The 23,682-nt window shown below is 44.1% G+C and overlaps 1 protein-coding gene across 3 annotated transcripts in view; it reads right to left on the bottom strand.

The window, feature by feature from the left end:
* The window catches only part of MAPRE3 (microtubule associated protein RP/EB family member 3), a 134,751-nt gene that overhangs the window by 45,281 nt on the left and 65,788 nt on the right, over positions 1–23,682 (bottom strand). For all 3 annotated transcript variants that reach the window (XM_085891447.1, XM_085891427.1, XM_085891436.1), the window contains exon 4: positions 21,381–21,576. In XM_085891447.1, the coding sequence (XP_085747573.1) occupies positions 21,381–21,576 (196 nt within the window). The remainder of the gene's footprint in view (positions 1–21,380; positions 21,577–23,682) is intronic.

Below are 23,682 nucleotides of genomic sequence, written 5' to 3'. Positions count from 1 at the left end.
CAAAATTGCACAAAAGGCCCAGGTGGCCATTAAACAGGGTCTTCAGCCTTCATGGCCCACAGAAATACAAGTGGCCCTTGCAGCCCAATATGAAAAAAACATTTAGCCTAACGGAGAAAATTCACAATCGGTCCATTTGGCCTTGAAGCTGGCACAGCATATGGCACATAACAAATGGCACAGCAAGTGCAGGTGAGCAGCATGGCCTGGCAGATGGAATGGCTCACCACAATGGCATGGATGGCTGGCAAAGACTGGCAGGTGCGTTGGCGGCAGATGTTAGAGCCAGGAAATGGTACTGAGCCGGAAAATTGTACAAGGTGGCAGATGTTACTGGTCGTGCTCGCAGACAGCAAGTACGATGGCCGGTTTCAGCCCAAACCGATCCTAACCCAAACTGCTTTGCTAATCCCTCTATCCTATACCTATCTCTGCCCTCAAACCCCCGCAAGTCTAATGGACACCCCTCTCAGGCCCTGTAATCCCATGAAGCCAAACTATCTCCCTGGAGGGATTATATATATATATATATATATATATATATATATATATATATATATATATATATATATATATACATATATATATATATATATATATATATATATATATATATATATATATATATATATATATATATACATATATATATATATATATATATATATGCATTTCTGCACGACACACGTACGTGACCGATCACTTAACCCCTCGTTTCGCTTCAGGGGCGCAGGCTAATTTAATGTTTCAATTTAAAACGTTTTTTCAAGCGTTTCGTGGATTGCTTGGTGAAGCCACTTGGTGTGTGCTCTTCAAGCTTCAATCAATGGCAATTCCGCTATTCGATACTGGAGGTAGAAGGGCAAAATATATTATCTGATCACAATGAGTAAAAAATGTTTTCAGTTATTATGAAGTAATGAATCACCACATTACCACAGGAAAGCTGAGAGGTATGCATGCTTGCTCTAAGCTGTCTAGCCTGGGTTTGAATCCTGACCCAGATATAAACTGTCAACCCAGTGTTTCACAGGTGATTCATCGATGTGTGTGCTGTCTCTCAGATGGACGTTAAACTGGGCGTCTCATCCTCTGGAATCCCTTTCCCCCTCGCCCCTCTCTCACTCATCTGCCACTCTCTTGCACCCCTATCTCTCTTCCTGACCCCGCCCTCTCTCTCCCACCCCTCCCTCCTCCCTCCCCACTCCCCTCCTCCACCCTCTGTTGAGGGGACTATAGAATGTACAAATTAGATCTGGAGAGAGCTGACTGGAGGGGTGCAAAGGTCGCTGCATGTATGAGCATGCATGCATGCAGACCTTTGCCAGGTAGAAGCGTGGGTTTTAAATGCTCCCACCCCATGTCTCCAAAGTATCCACGTGTGTATGTGTGTGTGTGTGTGTGTGTGTGTGTGTGTGTGTGTGTGTGTGTGTGTGTGTGTGTGTGTGTGTGTGTGTGTGTGTGTGTGTGTGTGTGTGTGTGTGTGTGTGTGTGTGTGTGTGTGTGTGTGTGCGCGTGTGTTTTGTTGTTATCTCCATATGCTGGTTTCAGAAGGTGGAATGAAGTCTTCCCAGGTCTCGGAGTATCCATCTCCATTTCGGTAAGGGTAGTCATGAATCATGGACCAAGGTGTGAAGTTTTCTTGTCAAAGTTTTGTTCCAAGGGCTCTTTTGAGGATTGTCGCAGAGCCTCGGACAGCTTCCAACTGTAGTTTGTTTGTCGTAATATTTCCAGGGATGGTATTTCAGATTCCTGTAAGCTTCTTCATAATTCCGTTTGCTTCAATCATCACTGGTTAAATTTCGGATATCTTCAACTTCCAGGGTCTTTTCACTTCTTTTTGGAATCTTGGTATTTGTTCATTTTCTTGATTTCTGCGTTGTTTAGGCCGAAATTGCTGGGGTCTGAAACCTCAATGAGAGAGAGAGAGAGAGAGAGAGAGAGAGAGAGAGAGAGAGAGAGAGAGAGAGAGAGAGAGAGAGAGAGAGAGAGAGAGAGAGAGAGAGAGAGAGAGAGAGAGAGATTGTGTGTGTGTGTGTGTGTGTGTGTGTGTGTGTGTGTGTTCAGTCATTAAGCATGACATTATTTTCGTTGCTAACCACACCCTCCTCTTCCTCTCCCTTCTCCCTTCTCTTCTCGCCCCCCCCCTTACTCGCTGTTGGTACTTTGGGTGCGGTGTCATGGAGACTGCATGGTTTCTTTGAGGCCACAAACTGCTCTGTTTATTGACCCTTCTATATCTCTCTTCACTTTGGTCTTTCACCCTTCTTTTCCCCCCTTTTTTGGTTTGCTGCATATCATTACTCTCTGTTCAGGCTCCTTCCATTCCATTTCCAACAGACCCAACAATACACCAACAGACCCAACACGATAACCCACCGTCCCCTCTCGTCCCCTTCCTTCCTCCCTCTCTCTCCTCCAAATCCTTCTTGGAGAGAGAGAGAGAGAGAGAGAGAGAGAGAGAGAGAGAGAGAGAGAGAGAGAGAGAGAGAGAGAGAGAGAGAGAGAGAGAGAGAGAGAGAGAGATAGCCCACAGCTTTCAGGAAAAGGTGAGTGTTTAATCATCAGCCTGACAGGTTGCCGTGTTTTCTCATTGGTTTATTGTGAGCTGTACTTTATTGCGTTGGTTTCTCATCGCCATAACATATGCTGAGTGGCATTTTCTGTCTTACAAAAAGCACTATCTCTCCCCCCCCCCCCCATAAGTAAGCAGAGCTTGGGGGAAAACTTTAATGGAAAACATGTCGGCACCTTCCGACAAAGGGTACTTTGAGGCTCTTACATGGAAACATGGTGTGGTTTGTGTTCCTCCTAATGAGGTTAGTGTGGAAGACATTGTAATCAAGATTGGTAACATTTTTTGGCAGGAAAAAATCCGTCAAGATTCAGGGATGAACAAACAGGTGGTGGTATTCGTAGCTGAAGAGCAGTTAGTGCATGAAATCGTCGTGACTGGGTTGTCTACCGAAAATGGACACTTTGTCCTAACTTCCCCACTTGACATCCCAGCCGTGAAAATGCTGTTATCTAATATTCCACCATTCATCCGGAATGAATCGCTTTTAACTGAGCTATCTCGGTTTGGTACAGTAGTGTCCCAGGTTACAATGTTACCTCTGAGCTGCCGCAGCGAGCAGGCAAAGCATATCATGTGCTTCCGGCAGCAGGTGTACAATGTTCCTATGTCCAACGTGGACAAAGTACTAAACGCAGTCATTAAATTTTGTGTTGACAATCACGAGTACCAAGTGTGGATTTTTTAAACCCACCTTGTTGTGATCGTTGTCCTCCTGAAGGATTCTAACTGGACGATTGTGGAATCCTATTTGACTTCAGGCAGAGTTTAACGTTTGTCCAATTTGGTAATAAAATCCTGCATAAAACCCCATCGACACTGACAAAACCGATGTCCACACAAGTCCTTCCATCCACTGGGACCATACTCTCTGCAGAGCGTTGGTGCTGCCTAAGCAGTCTCCTTGGCTATTGGGTACAATTCTGGACGAGTCGCCACTCCGACACAGGATACCAGCATGCTGGCACTCATTTTGCCGACCTCGGAAGGATGACAGGCAGAGTCAACCCCACCTGGTATTAATTCAACAGCCGAGTGGGATTTGAACTCAGGATCCTCGGATCCTAAGCCCACCACCCTAACCATTAAGCCAACACCAGGCATACACAAGTCCTTCCTTGTGAAACAATTTCTTTTCTAATTATCCACCATACCCTTCTCACCCTTGTACAATGAACTTAAGAATCCCAATTGATTGCAATATTATTTGGTTCTATTTCATTTATTCTTAGTTTAGTTAACAGTTAGACCAACCCGATTCAATTCACTTCCACATTACATCAGAGAGTTTTATTCTGACTTGGTACTTGGTCAGTTCCAAGCAGTACAATCCACTGAGATTCTAATACTTTCTCAGGTACTTGCACTGAAACAATTTTACATTTCAAAGCATTTTATACTTTCATGAGAGAGAGGTTGGGGGCTATTCAGCCAGACTGCAGATGTGTCCTTTTGACGAGAATTCACTTCATACATTTCTTGGCAAAGGTTTGTTTATCAGCTCGGTCACTCTGTTCCAGAACAACACATTTCTTATCATTTCGGGCAAAAGTCTTTTGGCCAGAAATGACAGCCAATTCAACTTGTAGCATAACAGTTACATTTCTAAAACTCCTTTTGTGACAATTTAGAATACATTAATATAAATTTTTCCCCCACAATGCATAAACAGAAATGTTAAAATTATTTAACTGTGTGAACTTTGGTCATCTAAAACGTTTCTGTCCCCAAACTGCCCCCTCTGCAGATGAGCAGATGGCCTCCTTTGTTGACATTGCATCCCCTGCTCATCCTGATGCTGTTATACCAACTACTGTAGTTAATGTCTCAGATGACGTACCATCAATATTGAAAACTTCTGATAACAATAACGTTTGGGATGGTTTTCCACTCGTTTCCTCTATTAGAAATAGAGAAACACCTCAGAATGTGCCCTCACCTCATAAGGAAAAGAAGGTGTTTTTCGAGTCTGAAGTGTTGGACAAAGCTCCAGCTTTAACTGATCAGATATTGATGAGTAATCAATATGAGCTACTGGTAGATGAGAATGTACATTATCTGCCTGTAGCTGACACAGACCCTCAGATTATGATGGAGGATTTGTATGCAATATCTCCAGAAAGGGTTAAAATACAAACTGCCTTAAATCCATGTGCGAATGAAGACAAGTTGGGTCAAGACTCGACTGGGGCAAAAGTGAATCAAAATTCGATCCCACATCGTCCCAAATGACCTATTGACGATCTTTCAACCCCAATCATTTCTGTGCCAGCTGCCTTAGAAAGCATGCCTGAGCACAATGTTCGTCTTGAGGAAGAATCTAAAATTGCCCAACATAATCACAGAATCTCACCTACCCCCTGCATTACCCAAGGTTCTATTAAAACCTCTCCCTCAGCCTGCTCCAAAAGAAACAGTGTAGGCTGACGCAAACACACCACATACTACTCCGGTGTCCCAGGAACCAGCGATCGGAAGTTTTCTCGACAGCACTTCTGACATGTTTGAGGAGGAATCCGATGACATTGAAGAGTTCCCCACAACTATTTAATTTGATGTCACCATTTCAAATTCTTAAATTTCTCAACCAGACCTTTAGACAAAGACACATTGACATTAAAGACTATTTTTCCGATTTACACAGCTTTATTAATACGGAAAGGAACATTATCCATCGGCCCAGTGATTACCACTTTCATGGAACCTCAGCGTATTCAGTTAAAAAAAGTAAATTGTTAAAGCAAAAGGAGAATTGAAATAATGATTTTGGGTAGCCTAAACATCAATGGTGGTGCAAGCCAGCGACATAAACTTCAGGTGGTAAACCTTGTAATACAAAAGAAAACTAGATGTCGTGTTTTTGGAAGAAACCCATACTACTCCAACTGCTCATGTGGAATGCAGCCATATGATGAAAAGAACAGTTTGTTGGCGATTCTAATTCCTGTACTGCAGGAGTCGCATTGCTGCTGAACCCCCATTTTCGTCCATCACAATTATCTTTCCAAAATATAATTCCATGGCATTTTCCTTCCCTGGAATTTTCTGTTAACAAGATGAATTTTACTCCACGAAATGTTTATGCCCCTTAAAACAGCACAGATCGACATGTGTTGTTCACCAGATTAGAACCTTACATTAGGAAAATCGACTTACAAAGGTGCCATATCATGGGGGGTGAACTTCAACTGTACCCTGCAACTCGATCTTGACCGTAATAGTGCAGAACCCCATCCCGGACCAGCTAAATTACTAGCTGAGATAGCAAGGAACTTTGGCCTCCATGATCTTTGGCGCTAGAGAACCCCAAGATACATCAATTCACTTGGTGTATGGCTGCCAATAACCGGGTACCCTTAGCTAGGCTCGATCGGTTCCACATGAATTCACCCTTCTTAAACCTCTCCCCAATTACAGAAATTTATCCTTCTGGCTTCGCAGACCACTACCTGATTACTGTGAGCTACCACACAAATCTGTTCCATAATCACCACTCGTTTTGGGTATGTAATGTCGACATTTTGGACAACCTCTCTTTTAGGGATGTTTAAAAAAATGTATGGTCTAATTTGTTAAACTCTAAGCACCGCTTTACAGACATGCGATTATGGTGGGATTACGTAAAGGCCCAAATCCGGATTTTATTTTTTTGCCAACAGTTTTGCGTCTTAACTACAGAGGAGGAACGTGAAGCAAAGGCAAGTTTGGAAAAATATAATTTACTTATCCAAACAAACTTAAAGACTCATTCTTCCCCTCAACAAAAGCTGAGACTTTTCAAGTCTCAGCTGAGACAAAAGCTGAGACAAAAAAAGGCTTTTCTTAATAATACAATTGAAAACCAAACTTGAGGAGCCCTAACAGGACTACAGTTTCAGCTTTTTAACTTCCTGGATACACCAACTCGGTTATTTTTTGATTTTGAATCAAAGGTTCCTCACCCCCAAATTACCACCTTGAAACGTCCTGATAACTCAACTCTGTCATAACTCAGCCCCAAATAAATCAAAATGTAAGCCAAACTCTGATTTCTCCAACCTTTACAAAGCAATGGAGGTTGACATTAATGACATCTCATATTTGTTTGACGGTATTTGTACCCTAACCCGAGAGCAAAGGTCAAGCCTGGAAAAACCACTTACACATGAGGAACTCTCCATTGCCCTCAAAAACCTTGGAAAAAGGGAAATTACCTGGTCTTGATGGATTGCCGTCAGAGTTGTTTGAACTGTTTTGGGACTTAATTGGGCATGAACTGCTTTCAGTCCTCCAAGAGATCCTGAAAAGAAATGGCCTCCTGTTGATCTGCAGAAGAGCAGTATTTACCTTGCTCCCAAAGAAAGCTGACCCCTTGCCTATCTCTCACTGGAGACCGGTATTGTTACTTTGCACCGACTACAAGATTTTTTTTCCAAAGCCATTGCATTGCACCTTTCACCTCTCCTAAAGGGCATTGTAAACATGGACCAAACTTTTTGTGTTCCTGGACATAACATTCCCAACGCCATTTCTGTCATTTGTGATGTGTTTGATGTTTGCAACATTTATCATTAACACATTGGTCTTGTTTTCCTGGATCAAGAAAAGGCATTTGATGATGTTTTGCATAGATATTTATTTGAAGTACTGCAACGGTTTGGCTTTGGATCCTTGGTTTTATCATGTAAACAGCTATGTTATTCGAACATGTCTGCCCTCCTCAACATTAACAATGAACTTGTGCCCCCCCCCCTTTTGTGTTGAAAGAGGGGTAAGGCAGGGTTGTCCACTTTCAGTTGCTTTATATACCCTATCTCTTAAACACTTTCTGGAAGTCTGTCTGGCTTTACTCTCCGAGGGTTAAACGATCCTATTATGACCAATGCTTATGCTAATGATATATGTATTTCCATCAATGACTCATGACATTACTACAATTATGCATGTTGTAAACCTTTTTTGCAAAGCCTGATCTGCAAAGATTAACTTGGGGGAAAGCAGAGGCACTGTGCCGAACACTCACGAACCCCCCCACGTCCTCTCCCCACTGCCCCCACACTCCCACCTCTCTTTGCTAATATCACCTGGAGGAGAGATGGTATAAAATTTCTGGGGATTTTCCTTGTAGTGGGGCAGATAACAGCAATTTTTGAGAGGAATCGTGCAAATGATGATACAAGCATCAAATTTGGCACATTTGTTCTCCAGGGGATTCTAATCAAATCTGCCTGATTGGCCATTTGAAAATCGAAATTTTGAAAAATTTGGATTTTCAAATGGCCAATTGGGCAGATTTGATCAGAAAGCCCTGCAGAACAGAAATGCCAAATTTGATGCTTGTATCATAATTTGCACGATTTTTCTACTATCTACTACACTATTGGTCCTGTTGATTTCTGAAGCACAACTGGGAAGGCTTGCATGAACCTACTGAACTGATTTTGTTGAAATAAAAAGGCCGACTTTGCCAACTGTTCTGCCATGGCAGGGCATTAGTAATAAATACCCTGGTTACTTCAATTCTATGGCACAAGGTCTTGGCTCTGTGACCATCCACTTTGTTTGTTGATGAAACACAGAAGTGTGATACCCAGTTTTTCTGGTCTGGAAAACACTGGGTGTGAACACAAAGTTTGAACCTACCGTTGTCTGAGGGTGGCCAAGGACTAATCAACATAAAGTGCTGAATCATGGCCTTCTGTCTTCGGATAATTTGGCAGTTCCTGCATGAGCCTTTGTTGCCTTGGAGAGACCTTGCCAATTGCATCCTATGTCAAGTAGAGAACTTCGGCTACACGAAGGAACGATTCCAAAAGGACCGAATCAGATGGTTGATTCATCTTTGCTGCCTTCCTTTTATTAAATTATACTAAACGTCTGTCAGGCCTTTACCTGGTCTGAGGACCTCACAATGTATGAGCAGTCTATGTCCTTAAGTGAGCCATTGTTTCGCAACATGCTCTTTGAAGGCATTGACAATAATAGGACCTTCACTAAAAAAAATTATCAATGCTGCAATAACTGAGGTATGCCACCTTAAAAGTAACGTCAATGAAACATGGCTAAGTTTTGCTGCTCTCGCTTCAGCGAACGGCATCAAGTCCTGCCACAAGATAGACAGGTAAGTAAAAGCAGTGCTTCATAAGTACTGCACTTTCCAAACTCAGTGGAATTGTCCTGTACTCTCCTCTGAGCCGAGCCTTTCCCTAATCTTCAGTTATCAATTTCTACCAACTCAGAACCATTAAATTTCAGCCGCTATCTTTCTTTTTTCAGCAACAACCGCAAAATCCTGTGCTTACAATGTCTGAAAGCCATTTTTCCTTCCCTGTCCACCCACCCCCACACCTTAAGACTATTTTTAATAGTCCTGATATCTTCAGACTATTAAATGGAGGTTGACGTTAATGACGTCTCATATTTGTTTGATGGTATTTGTACCCTAACCAGAGAGCAAAGGTCAAGCCTGCAAAACCCACTTACACCTGAGGAACTCTCCATTGCCCTTAAAAGCCTTGGAAAAAGGAAAATTACCTGGTCTTGATGGACTGCCGTCAGTCAGTTTATTGAAATTACACGTCCATCCTGTACGTGTAACACACACACACACACACACACACACACACACACACACACACACACACACACACACACACACACACACACACACACATATATATATATCCAGGAAGAGGAAAGTTTGGAACAGTCTGCTTCCAGTGGATGACGCAGCAGTCTTTTAGGTCCTTAGTTTCACGTAGGTGTAGCTTTAATTCACTTGTGATAACTGTGGGCATTTCCAAAAACGATGGTGTGTACGGTGCTCCTTGTGCAGTTTAACTGTCAGAGTCCTTAAGATAAACTTATAATTTCCGTATTGCTGTCTTATTGGGGAATGTGAACACTTTCAAAAAATGTGTATTTTATGATTATGTAAGTGTCAATTTTATATTCGTTTAAATGATTTAATGACCTGTACAATATACACATACACATCCTTTTACCCATCTGCATTTGTGGATTTGATGGCCTGTACAAATCTTTTTTTATGCCTGTCTACATTTGAGGAAATGATTTTGTGATCGGTACACAGTTTTTACCAGCCTGCACTTGTGGGAATGGTTCCTTTGCTTCAATAAAAATGAAAGAAATATCTATCTCTATCTCCATCGCTATCTCACACACACACACACACACACACACACACACACACACACACACACACACACACACACACACACACACACACACACACACACACACACACCTCCTGCAGTGTATGGCAATGTTTATTGAGGTGTCCTTCCTCTCTCCCTCCTCTCTCCCTCCTCTCTCCCTCCTCTCTCCCTCCTCTCTCCCTCCTCTCTCGCTCCTCTCTCTCTCCTCTCTCTCTCCTCTCTCTCGCCTCTCTCTCTCCTCTCTCTCTCCTCTCTCTCTCTCCTCTCTCTCTCCTCTCTCTCTCTCCTCTCTCTCTCCTCTCTCTCTCCTCTCTCTCTCTCTGCTCTCTCCTCTCTCCCTCCTCTCTCCCTGCTCTCTCCCTCCTCTCTCCCTCCTCTCTCCCTCCTCTCTCTCCTCTCTCTCTCCTCTCTCTCTCCTCTCTCTCTCCCCTCTCTCTCTCTCTCTCTCTCCTCTCTCTCTCCTCTCTCTCTCTCTCTCTCTCTCTCCTCTCTCTCTCCTCTCTCTCTCCTCTCTCTCTCCTCTCTCTCTCCTCTCTCTCTCCTCTCTCTCTCCTCTCTCTCTCCTCTCTCTCTCTCTCTCTCCTCTCTCTTCTCTCTCTCTCTCTCTCTCTCTCTCTCTCTCTCTCTCTCTCTCTCTCTCTCTCTCTCTCTCTCTCTCTCTCTCTCTCTCTCTCTCTCTACCATAATTATCCACATCAGTGAAGTAACAGGTTGTATTTGCTAATCTATACCAATAAATCCATCTCTGTCACTGTGTGTCAGTGCGTCTCCTCCACAACTCCAAAACATAGTAGACTGAAACGTTGCATGCATACTAAAATTACTCCAAGCAAGTGCATGAGTGAAAATTGGGAGTTTGGGTTTATTAAAACACCCCTTTTGAAGATAGTTAATGGTCTCATTTAATTATATCCTTCATCAGGCACATCCTCGATCATCATTCTCTCTGGGGTCTCAAGGCGTATCTGAGGTAAGCTCGCTGGGGTCTGAAGCCGCCACGTTTTTTGGCCGACTCAACCATGCCTTGACTTGGAACAGGCCACAACAATTTCTTCACAATTAAGTTTTCTTCACACTTTCCTCACTCATATTATCAAATTCCTGTTCATCATAGCTCCAAATCGCTGTATACATCACTTTTGAAAGTCCTAGTTTTGATAGTAGGAGCTTGGAGCAATTTCATCCATTATATGATGCAGTTTTCCACGATCTACTCTGACGGACTAATTAAAGTATATCATCGAAATATTATTTCGGCTTTGAGGATCGGATATCGTCCAGACTAAATAATGTCAAAATCTGGAATGAAGTTTGATTATAATTTAAAGAAACTAGTGCATGCCCGTACATGCGTAATCCCGTACACCCATCACAGATTTTGTAGTGCATGCCCATACACCCATCACACATTTTGCAACCAACAGTTTTTTGAGGATCTGATGGATGACGTACCTCCGGGCATGCCTGTATGTGCGTGCACGTACGTGCAAAAAAAAGAAAAAGAATGATAAAAAAGAAAAGAATTGTGACGTTAATCGTGACGTCATAGCACCGTGTCCTGTCAATGGTTTGGTAACTAAATGGCCATACTTGGGAAGCACTTGTGCGATTAATATCAAACCTTGAAAAGGCACATCCACAGGGCCCCAGAAATATACCTGGCAAGTTTCAATTAGATCGGACCAGAGGTTGTCGAGAAACAGCGGTCGCAGACAGACACACAGATTGCTGGAATTATAGATCGATAACGAGTCTCATAACCAAGCCTATATACCTATTAACTTTAAGCAAGTAAGAATATGGTCCCTCCTTCTCCATATATACACAAGAAAATGTGAAATTTCCTAAGTATTAAACTGATCTTTTTCTACTGTTTTGAGAGTTATATTGAGTGAACAAAATATTTAGGAATGTACCAAAATTCACCAGCTTCATTGAGCTATACAATTTAGTACATTCACTAGTTGACATCGCACCCTGTCCCCCAGAGGGACTGCTTATCCATGGCGTCTGCCAGATCTGTGTCTATATTTTCGGAGGTTTCACGAAGTGCTCCACAAGGAATCAAAGCAAATCTGGTGAAAAACAGATGATTTAAAATAAAGTTATAAGATGGTTTGCGCAGACCGTGAACCGATGTACCAAGTAGCGCATGCACAGATGAGCAGGCAACGTGACAGATAATTATCTGTAATGTTCATTTCACGGGTGATTATACATTGCGATGTTTAATGTAAAACAACCCTGGAGACAACAAGTCATTTGTGGATAAAGTCATTATTTGAACGAATTCATTTAATTTATTTAACTGCTGCAGGCATGTTGAAGGTGGCTATAAAGTTAAAGGGATCCTATACAGTATGCAGCCACAGCCTGGCCAGCTGTTCCTTGTCAACCATTAAATTGGAGTGCTTGCTTGAGTGCTTGAGCCACTTGCCAAGTGTCCTACAATCTAAAGCAGTACAGTTTGTGCCCCAATTTGGATGTTCAGTCAACAGTTGCTTCAAGGTCGAGGTACATCACTGACAAAGGTTGTATGGTTTCTCTTTGTGAGTTTCAAAGCAAAATTTATTTGATAACATCCAATTTCTGAGCCTTTTTGCTTTATTGACATGCTTTCTAAATTACAGAGCCAATTTATCTTCCACCCATGACATGATGATTGGCAGCGGTTTATAAAGATTAATGTTTATCGACATCTCCCCAAAACTCTATAATGCAATGTTGTTTTTATCATTTGTTTTTTGAAACAAGGATGAAAGTTACTCAACGTTTTTGGGTTGCATACAGTACATACTTTAGTTGGTAATCACACTGACTCCAATCTGCTGATTCCTGAAGAATTGCTGATATCGGAGAAAGACAGAGAGACAGAGAGACAGAGAGACAGAGAGACAGAGAGACAGAGAGACAGAGAGACAGAGAGACAGAGAGACAGAGACAGAGACAGAGACAGAGACAGAGACAGAGACAGAGACAGAGACAGAGACAGAGACAGAGACAGAGACAGAGACAGAGACAGAGACAGAGACAGAGACAGAGACAGAGACAGAGAGAGAGAGAGAGACAGAGAGAGAGAGAGAGAGAGAGAGAGAGAGAGAGAGAGAGAGAGAGAGAGAGAGAGAGAGAGAGAGAGAGAGAGAGAGAGAGAGATATTCATAAAGCATAACATTTTATTTCTGCAAACTCCCCTCCCCACACTCATCTGTATGTCTGTCTCTTTTTCTCTCCCTCTCATCTCTCTGGATGTAGTTTGTCTCCAGATAGTGTTTGTTTGTCTCCGGACATGTCCGAGCGGTGTTTGTCTCCATAAAAGCACATTTCATGTGATCACCCATCTTAGCAGATTTTGCACGCGATAAACCATTTTGACATGGCTTTAATGGGTAATCCCCAAAGGAGGTTATAATTGGTAATGTTCTTTTGAAGAGGCTGGTTCTGAGGCTGGTGGAATGAACAATTCAGACTGGGGGCCTGTCAGATTATTTTAATTTTTGAAATTTTCTCGACTTTTCAGGAGTTTCAAGGACTTGCACAAGTTATTTTTATGACTTTTCACTATGGAAAATGCTTTTTGATTTTTCCAGGAATTGCAAGGAGTTTTAAGGACTGTGCAAACTCTGACATACTAATAGAACATGAGTATATCCTTAATGTATGTTCTATTACAAGGTGTGTCGATAAAGTACATACTATTAAGAACATACATCCTATAAAGTACACAATATTAGAACAGGAATATGATCATAAAGTATTGTGACATCCACGGGACTTGAACAGTCCCGCCAACGTAGAATGAGCTGAAACGATGGAGGCGGTTTATTTTTTTACAACCCAAAGATGGCGGTTTTAACCGCTCTACAGCAAATGGGACGAGGAAGGTGGCACGAGTCGCTTTTCACTGAGTTAATAATGTTTATTTCTCTAACCAGAACGATAATAAGACTCTGCAAGAGGAGGGATCCGGGGCGATTCAACGGGAGGTGGTGTGGGTTTGGGCGTGGGGGAAACACAAACAATTCCAATGGATATACAAATCTCAAACCCTCTAAGGCGCCAGGTACACACACACACGCACACACAAAACGTAGCTCGTGGTCAGGCTTGCCCATGGTGTCGACGTAACAGTCACTGGATAGGTGCCGGACGAGCTGGCGTTGCACTCGTCAGGGGCAGGAGACACGGTGGTGCCGAGGTTCCGCAAGCCCTTCCGTGCAGAGCTGCGGTTTCCGGCCTGTGAGCTCCAACCAGCCACCATGGTGCGGTTATTGGTGGTGTCGACCTCCTGGTGTAGGCCCAAGTCTGCTCACAGCCGCCAGGGAGCCAGTTCTAGCGCCAAGATGCGAGGAGGAGAGGGAGGCAGGTCCGCCTGCCGTTTGGTCCCGTACTCTAGCAGAACTCCAGAGCCAACCGAGGAGAGGCACGAGGCACAGCAAGGCCACGAGACATGATGAATCCAGGAATGAACCAGTGCAACGAGAGAGCGCGCTCAAAGATAAACAGCCTCGACCAGACGCTTTCTTTTTATGACTCTTCCTCCTCTTCTTTCCCGAACAGAACATTTTTATACTCGAGTCCTCGTCACTTCCAATCGAGCCCTTTTATTGGCCCTCTGCCGTGGCCTTCCGCCAATCATGATCAAGGGGCGGAGCCATCCGCAGCACTGTCCTGTTATGTCATGGCAAGCCAACAGGGAATACTTAAAGGGGATACGCGTGCACACTTACCCTAACCCGTCTCCCTATCTAATTACGTGACAATTATCATTTCCCCCTTAAAGAAATGGACATTTACTAGACAACTTATCACCACTGAATTTCTACTTATTACATCGAGATACTGGTACAACTCGAACAGCATGGCATACCTAATTAAACATCCTAATTCCCCTTTGTATGCATACCCCTCCCCTCAGACGTAACACTGCCCTCTCCTCTGGTACCGCAGCTCCTGCAAGGTATATCACAGGTGCTACCGTACCAGCCTTAACACTTACTGACTCACACCTATTTAACCTAACGAAATAAAGTAGGAGGGGCAATGAGCAGCGAGCCGCAGTTAACTTACCTATCCTGCTTAATGTACTACCCCCTTATGGCCTTATCCTCGCCGAAACAATCATTCATCTTTTTTTAATTTATTTTATTTCATCACATGAGAGCACTGAGCGAAGTTGCACTCCATCCTCTGGATCATCGCTCCTGTCCAACACTCTTCCAGTGATCTGTGGAGGAGAAACAAAAGGTTCCACAAAAACACAACACTCATACTTTACATCCCTACTCTAAGCCTTAACGACACTATTCACGGGATATTTACACGCGACCGCGTCCCCCAATGGATGCTCATAGACCCAGTGTTACCTGGGGAGCCAATTTTCAAATTTGCTTCACCCCAAAATTATGCGGACATCATGCCCTTGCTTCACATGTCAAGTTGTGCGGGATCATGTGGGACTCACACACATCTTCACAACACTCACACCATGGTCATCATCACTTTTCTAGGTCATGGTCCCCATATTAATGATTGCAGGCTGAATCCCGTCATGGCCGTGGGGTGGGTTACCACAAGATGATGGGGGCATCTCAGGTGCAGCCATGCCCACAGGTAAGCTTTCGTCCAACCCGGACGTTTCTCCGCCCCGCTCCCTTTGATTCCCACCCCCTGGTAGCCAGCAGCTCTAACCCCGTACAACACACTGTAAGGGGTCTCACTGGCTCCTCTGTCCTTCCTGGGTCGCCAAGGTCCTACCCGCCTTGGTCGCCCAACCAGACCCTCTCCCAGTTGCCTCCAGACACTGTCACCATCAGCCACCAGGGGTGAATCTCCTTGAAGGGGGTCGCAATTCCCGCTCACCGTGAGCCTCAGCAATCCCTACGGACAAGCACATCATCCCAACCCACAAAACCCACATGACTCCCCCACACCCCATCGGCCTTACATGTGACACCTGCATTTCTAACACTTCACCGACCATGACCTTCCCTGTTACCACACCATGTCCAATAAAAAATCAATGTGTGCACCATACATTTCACTTCTTAACTTGAAACAACTCACATAGCACTTCTCCTCACTGGATCCACGCACCAGCCATTGGACAGCCACTCGTGCCCGCTTTGTTACCAATTACCCACTGTCCCTATTGTCACTCTAAAACCCAGCAGAACTCACAAACCCATGCCAATTTTCCCACAATTCACTATTTTCACCAAAGGAGGGCACTTCGCCACAATCTCACCAGCTGAGCATGGCCCTATATGCTCAGCCCGATCTAGTCTCCCCGACCCCCGACAGTGATCTCCGGACTCGACCTATGCAAGGGCACCTCGGATAGACCTGACGGTTCAGCAGGAGGATCCATCCTCTCAGAGTCTGAAAGTCTATTGGAGGGTCCCTTCATCGCCGGGTACCGGCAATATCATTGCACGTGTCCTCTTCGCCCGCACCAGAAACAACTCCCCATAAAAGGCCCCCGTGGGTATCGGTGTAATGTTTCTTCCGGTTCCGGACCCCCTCGGCCATAATCTAATTGCTCTATTGGCTGGGCTGGACCCCGCCGCTGTGGCGCACCTACTGCTGAATTACCCCTCATCAAACTTGACAGTTTCTGGCAAATTTCCTGAAACATTTGGGTAATGCCAATTTCTCCCAGCCCCCCTCCCTGATCCAGAATCTCCGCCTGTCGGACCATCACTGATGGCCTCTCTGGCACCCGACCCGGCCGCCTCCACGAGGCCAGCCTGGCCGAGCACTCGGCCGCTCGGTGAACGGTGGGTGGATCCTGGAGCTCCACTAGCGCTCGGACGTCAGGGTCCAGAAGAGCAGCTAAAAATTTCTCTAGTGCCAGTCTGTCCCATGCCTCCACTGTTAGGTCCCAATACGCGATCCTAACTGATTGGTAAATGTCCTGCGCCAGCTCCTGCACTGTCTCGCCCGACTTTAATCGGCGGTGCGGGAGCTGGGCCAGCACCAGATCACAGTTTGCTGCGAACCCAAACCGACGACTCAACGTCTCGCAAATGTGGGAGCTGGTCAACATCCCTCCGCGATCACATTTAACACATCTGCGGCTGGTCCCCGCAAAGTTGCCACCAAATTCCCTGTGCGTTCACACTCATTCTACCCGTTTAGTCGGGAAATACACTCAAATTGCGTCAGAAAAGCTTCAAGACTCCCTGACCCGTCAAAATTTACCAGGGGGATCACTTTCCCGGTGGCCCGCTTCCTAGTTTCTCCCTTGTCCGAATCCAGCCCAGGGATCAAACACCCTTGTGGCTGCGTATCCAATTTCGGAGCCCCCTGTGGCCAAAATGTTTTGTGGTGAGGGTCTCATGGGTCAATTTTGCCTCCTGTTCCAAACGTTGAATGGACCGATTCGCCTCTTCCTGCAGGATCTTCTGGCCCGCACAACCTCCTCCAAGGCTCCGTCGCGAGTTTGTAGCTGCTCCTCAACCAACCCGGACACTCTACTTACAAAACACGGCTCTACCAGGCCTTTATCCAAGTCTCCCTCTGGGCTCATAATTTTATCTTGTTTGTCCAAACGAGCCTCCAATCCTTTTACCTCCTCCGCCAAATTCATCCCTTGCTTCCTCAGCTTTCCCCACTCTTCCACTTGCAGCTGCATACGAGCATCCACACAGGCACAATGATGTTCCAGGCCTTCATCCACTTTATCAACCCGAATGTTCGTTGCATCAATTTTATCTACCAATGTTTTCCGTTTATTTTCCCCCTCCAATGCAATTTCTACCTTTGCTTCCTCCAATCTATCCTCGAATTTACTTTGTATTTCCCCCAATTTAACATCCACACACTCCTGCATCTCAGTTTTCATTTTCTCCATCTTTTCCCCAAATTCATCCCTCATTAAATCAATCCGTGCACCCAACTGTTCCCACATTAACCCCAATTGATCTGTCATTTCTGCCCCCTGTGCCGTCATTTTTGCCCCCTGTGCTGCCCCCTGTGCACTCATTAAATGTTCCAACATTGTCCAGATCGACATCAAGCCGGTTTCCGGCGCTGCTGGCTCCATTACGGGCGATGAAGCACGGTCCACGCTCGGAATGGGGGAGGTTCCAATCCTACCCCCGTCTCTCCCTTCTTCCCCCGACACGTGGCCTTCCTCCTCAAACATCTGCACATCCGCCATGGTGCAGAAGTCCCGTTTGTCACCAATTAAATTTAATTTGAAAACTCCCGCCAAAATTTTCCCGCGCTCGTGCGCTTTTCTGTAGTCATTTTATATTCCAATTTGTGGCGAGATTTTAGTACTGGTATACTCTCCCGATGCCAAATATAATTTAGAGGGGTTCGAACATCCAACACCCTGACATCAATGTGACGTCCACGGGACTTGAACAGTCCCGCCAATGTAGAATGAGCCGAAACGATGGAGGCGGTTTATTTTTTTATAACCCAAAGATGGCGGTTTTAATCGCTCTCCAGCAAACGGGACGAGGAAGGTGGCACAAGTCACTTTTCACTGAGTTAATAATGTTTATTTCTCTAACCAGAATGATAATAAGACTCGGCAAGAGGAGGGATCCAGGGCGATTCGCCGGGCGGTGGTGTGGGTTCGGGCATGGGGAAAACACAAACAATTCCAATGGATATACAAATCTCAAACGCCCTAAGGCACCAGGTACGTACACACACACACACACACACACACACACAGTAGCTCGTGGTCAGGCTTGCCCGTGGTGTCGACGTAACAGTCACTGAATTGGTGCCAGATGAGCTGGCGTTACGCTCGTCAGGGGCAGGAGACACGGTGGTGCCGAGGTTCCATCAGCCCTTCCGCGCAGAGCGGCGGTTTCCGGCCTGTGAGCTCCAACCAGCCACCGTGGTGCGGTTCCTGGTGGTGTCGACCTCCTGGTGTAGGCCCAATTCCGCTCACAGCCGCCAGGGAGCCAGTTCTAGGGGCAAGATGCGAGCAGGAGAGGGAGGCAGGTCCGCCCACCATTCGGTCCCGTACTCTAGCAGAACTCTAGAGCCAACTGAGGTGAGGCACGAGGCACAGCAAGGCCACGAGACACGATGAATCCAGGAACGAACCAGCACAATGAGAGAGCGCGCTCACAGACAAACAGCCTCGACCAGACGCTTTCTTTTTATGACTCTTCCTTCTCTTCTTTTCCAAAACAGAACCATTTTATACTCGAGTCCTCGTCACTTCCAGTCGAGCCCTTTAATTGGCCCTCCGCCATCGCCTTCTGCCAATCATGATCAAGGGGCGGAGCCATCCGCAGAACTGTCCTGTTATGTCACGGCAAGCCTACAGGGAATACTAAAAGGGGATATGTGTACACACTTACCCCAACCCGTCTCCCTATCTAATTACGTGACAATTATCATTTCCCCCTTAAAGAAATGGACATTTAATAGACAACTTATCACCACTGAATTTATACTTATTACATCGAGATCTTGGTACAACTCGAACAGCATGGCATACGTAATTAAACATCCTAATTATCCTTTGAATGCATACCCCTCCCCTCAGACGTAACAGTATGTACTAATAAACTGCGAGTACATCAATGAAGGATGTACTCTTAAAGGCAAGTACATCTAAAAGCACATACTATTAGAACACCTGCCTAAAATACATAATATTAATGCATAAATACATCTACAAAGTACTTGCTATTAGAATGTGAGAACGTTCATAAATAACATACTATAAGAATATAGTTATAGCTGTAAATGCAGTCTTGCCGCATGCACATGGCAAAACACTAAAGACCACAAAATTACAGTTGTTTTCAATTTAGTCAGTTATTTTGCTTCACAAAATAATGTACTCCACTTTAAATTCCCATTCTATACTCACCTGTAAGGTGGGTAAACAAGTCGGATAACAAGACAATATCCAAAAAAAACATTCTCATCAGACTCAGTGATACAATTGCAAGAGTATCCACTCTGAATCTGCGAAGTCAGCGATTCAATTCTGACCCCTGCTGAGTCATATAAAAGACCCAAAAATGGTATGTGCAGCTTCAACAAAAATACCTGAAAATGGTATCACTTGATGCTCAACATAGGATGAGAGCACACAGATTAACCCTGTAAGTTGGCATTCCATGACAGATTTTTTAACCCTCCATTGCAGATTATTGTGTTTCATCACATCCTCTACACCCCCACTCCACTCGCTCTATTTCAAACTACATTTCCTTTATTTTTTATTCCATTGCTGTTTCATCCTTGGTCTTCACTTCCTGTTTCATTAGCCCTGTTCTTGCTGAATTTGAGCTCGACTAAGTTGTATTAAAAAAACAACTGCCCTGCGAACAGTTGAGATAAAAGCATTGTCACAAAGATGGCATCACTGGTTCCCATAGTGCCCTGGGAAGTTAGTCACTTGTGTCTGAATGTTACTGTGTGTGTGTGTGTGTGTGTGTGTGTGTGTGTGTGTGTGTGTGTGTGTGTGTGTGTGTGTGTGTGTGTGTGTGTGTGTGTGTGTGTGTGTGTGTGTGTGTGTGTGTGTGTGAAGTCAATCCAATTCCAGTTTTCTCATGCATATGTGCGATTTCTGATGCACCTTCTCTACGAGCCTAAGACAATGTAAAAAATAATCCAACAATTACAAGATAATGAACAAACTTACTGTTGCTGTTTTCCAGCATCTTTCACTTCAACATACCCTTCCAAGAAGGTTTATTTAGGCTGATGAAAAAAAAACGAAAGAAAAAGGAAGTTTTAATGACTTTTTAACCCATTGATTAAAATGAGGCTGCCCAATATCCAAAGCAGGACAGGAGGAACTCGCTCTTATAATGGAGCTTGTTATTCACCATGCATTCTTTAAGTGTATTGTCCTAAACTTATAAATAATGATTCATTATTGGTTTTATCTTGCTTGTGACACAAGTCCTGAAGTCTTATTCTCTCATTTACAGCATGTAGTGGCTTGGAGCATCATTAATAGGGATCGCTTCTGTGTCACTGATGCAACGTTCCCTGATGTAGGTTGGGGTAGGAATTTTCGGAACTTGGCCAGAATGCCAGTGATAGCTTGCCTACTCAAGAAGAAACAGAATGATCTTTAACCTCCACCATGTAATGCAGCAGACAGGTACTCAATTTAAACTCCATCAGAGGGTCTGTGCATTTTGTGATTCAATGCCCTGCTGAAGAAACGCTTGAATGAGATAGTTGCTTGTAATTGGGCCCAGAATCAAACCTCGATGAGACAGCCCAATGCTTAAGTGTACTTGCTCTGCACCATCAGGTCTGGTTCTGAAAACATAATGCAACATCAATATTCCAAACTTCATTAATGATTGCTCAATTTTATATCTCACTATGAAACAAAGAATTGTTTTGATCATTTAAGCAGACTGTGGAATTTACTTACGGGCTTATTTACTATGATGATATTGACCACCAAGTCGTTTGAAACTTCCAGTCCTCATTTTGGAAAGACCACCAAATGCGAATACGAGTGCTCTGATTATATCCGTATCTCAAGTTTGAATCTCATCTGTTATGTTAATTTGCTCAAATATTCATTTTGTATCTTAGATAACAAACGACTTCATGAGCCTTATTAATTGCAAAAATAACAAAACAAGGAAAGTAAAGCATATAAGATGGCACCATAACCAAGATCCGCTTGCTAAATGTACCTGCTATGTTTTTCTTGGATCTGCCGAATGTTTGATCTCCAGGACTGGGAGGAGGCAAAGCATCCTGACCTTGACGAGTCAGTACCGGATCATATTCCTTCCCATCGTAGTTGGCGTCGAAAAACTTTTTGAACCACTGCACAAACTCAAAGTTATCCTGAAACTTTCCTTTCACCAGCTTGTCCACAGGAATGATCTAGATTGAAAGAATTGGAAAGTTAGTCCTCCATCTTCCAAACATAGCTTTAAAACTATTGAACAAAATAAACGAAGATTTTCAATCTTCGAATGAAAAGCACACAAATGCTAGCACATAGTCCAACAAGTCGAGGTGGATCAAAAAGTATCCCAGGTTAGAATATACAGAAGTCTCATGTTTAAGTCTCAGACTGACTTTCATCTTTTTTATTCTCTTTCAGCTCCTCGATTAAAGTATGGTTTGGAAACATTTAATGTCATTCATTGTGCCAAAAACATTTGTCATAATTAATGAAACCATTTTTAGAGTAATTAAGCATGAATGTCTCTGCCTTGATTTCCTTTTAGAAGTTAATTGTTGTTGTTTAGGTTAAAAAAATTAAAAATAGCATGAAATGAGATTACAGAATTGGCTCAATATTGTCATATGAATGGGCAACATATATGCCACTCGCTCCAACAACCCTGTAGACATGGGGCATGCCCCCGGATAAGCGAATGTTGATTGGTCAAGCTGAAGCCGTGCGCAGGAAGATGGTACTTTGTGTTCTAAAATAACGGCTTCCATTTTCTTCGAGTAAGACAATGACAAAGAGAAGATGGGCCCATGTTGAAAATCAACAGTTAGTAACAGTAAAAATGCTGCAAAGAATAATTCTGTTATATTTGATAAATTACTTTGAATAAATATGACATGGGCACAAAATGTGATGGAGCCCCAATGGAATAACGCAAATCACATCGTTAAACCGTTATAACTCACTCTGAAGATGTGGGTCTGAACAACGAAGGAAGGCTGACAGGGTGGCCTAGTGGTGCGCACACTCGCCTCAGAGCTCTCTATCTCTAGTGTGTGCTTAAATCACAGCCCAGCTACAAACTGTCATCCCACTGTTTCACAGGCAGGGAGAATCATCAAATCATGTGTCGTCCATCGGAAGGACGTTAAACTGGGCATCACATCTGTCAGCATTAGTTAGTTGAGGTTAAGGATCCCACGGTGTCCTTGTGAATTGTAGGCGAGCTATTGCCGGCAATTTAGCAAAGTTACAAATTGTTGCTTTGAATTCCTGTATGAGTGGCGACCCGTACAGGATTGCAACTCCAGGGAAGAAACTGCTTTGCCAGGCCCGTTGCTCTGCATAGAGCATGGTACACAATGGATTAATTGGCAACAAGGGATGGGCTAGGAATATTGGGAATGCAGAATAAACAAAGAAAACTTCAAGCTAGGGTAAATTATGCAGCTGGAAGATATTGGAGGTAAGGGAGAAGGTGTCGTCCCTCATGACTTGTGTCACCAAAAGATGGCAGGAGATGAAACTCAGTGGTATGCGGTCACTGGCACCCCACATCATGTAGCTAATATGGATCACAGATGAGGGCTGTTTTTTTCTCACATCTCGGATCACCAACTTAACAGCGCAATGCCAGAATTCTCTCGCACCTCCTCTCCCACCTCCTCTTGCACCCCCTCTCCCACCTCCTCTCTCTCTCTCTCTCTCTCTCTCTCTCTCTCTCTCTCTCTGTCTCTCTCTCTCTCTCTCTCTCTCTCTCTCTCTCTCTCTCTCTCTCTCTCTCTCTCTCTCTCTCTCTCTCTCTCTCTCTCTCTCTCTCTCTCTCTCTCTCTCTCTCTCTCTCCTTCCACTTGAACTCACCAACTGTGACAAAATTATCTGCCCTCTGACTCACACATGCCTTTTTACCCTGCGCTCCAAACCAAAATGCAGACTTAAGCGATTGGTAGCGTACGTATGCGCATACGTACAGTGTCTAAAGAAAGTCTACAACCCTTTTCAAATTTTCACGTTTTGTTGCCTTATAGCCTGGAATTAAATTGCATTAAATTAGACTTTTTCCACCTTTAATTTCGGACATATGGTTTGATAAAAATGATGTCATCAGTCATGTGGTTTGATAAAGATGACTTCAAAAAAAAAAACCTCAAAAAAAAAAATTACCCCCGTGTGGGGGTGACGGTCATCTCTATAATGTTTTTTTACTATCGTAATCGATGAACTGTTGCCAAATATCTCCTAAAATGACACACTAGATCGGTTTTGAAAATGACGACTTTCACAACTTTCGTGACATCGTGACCTTG

The sequence above is a fragment of the Eptatretus burgeri genome, chromosome 1 (assembly GCF_056783735.1).
Source record: "Eptatretus burgeri isolate ZD-2024b chromosome 1, Ebu_testis_v1, whole genome shotgun sequence".
Taxonomy (NCBI): Eukaryota; Metazoa; Chordata; class Myxini; order Myxiniformes; family Myxinidae; genus Eptatretus; species Eptatretus burgeri.
Note: the sequence above shows the minus strand (reverse complement) of the source record. Positions and strands in the feature narration are given on the sequence as shown.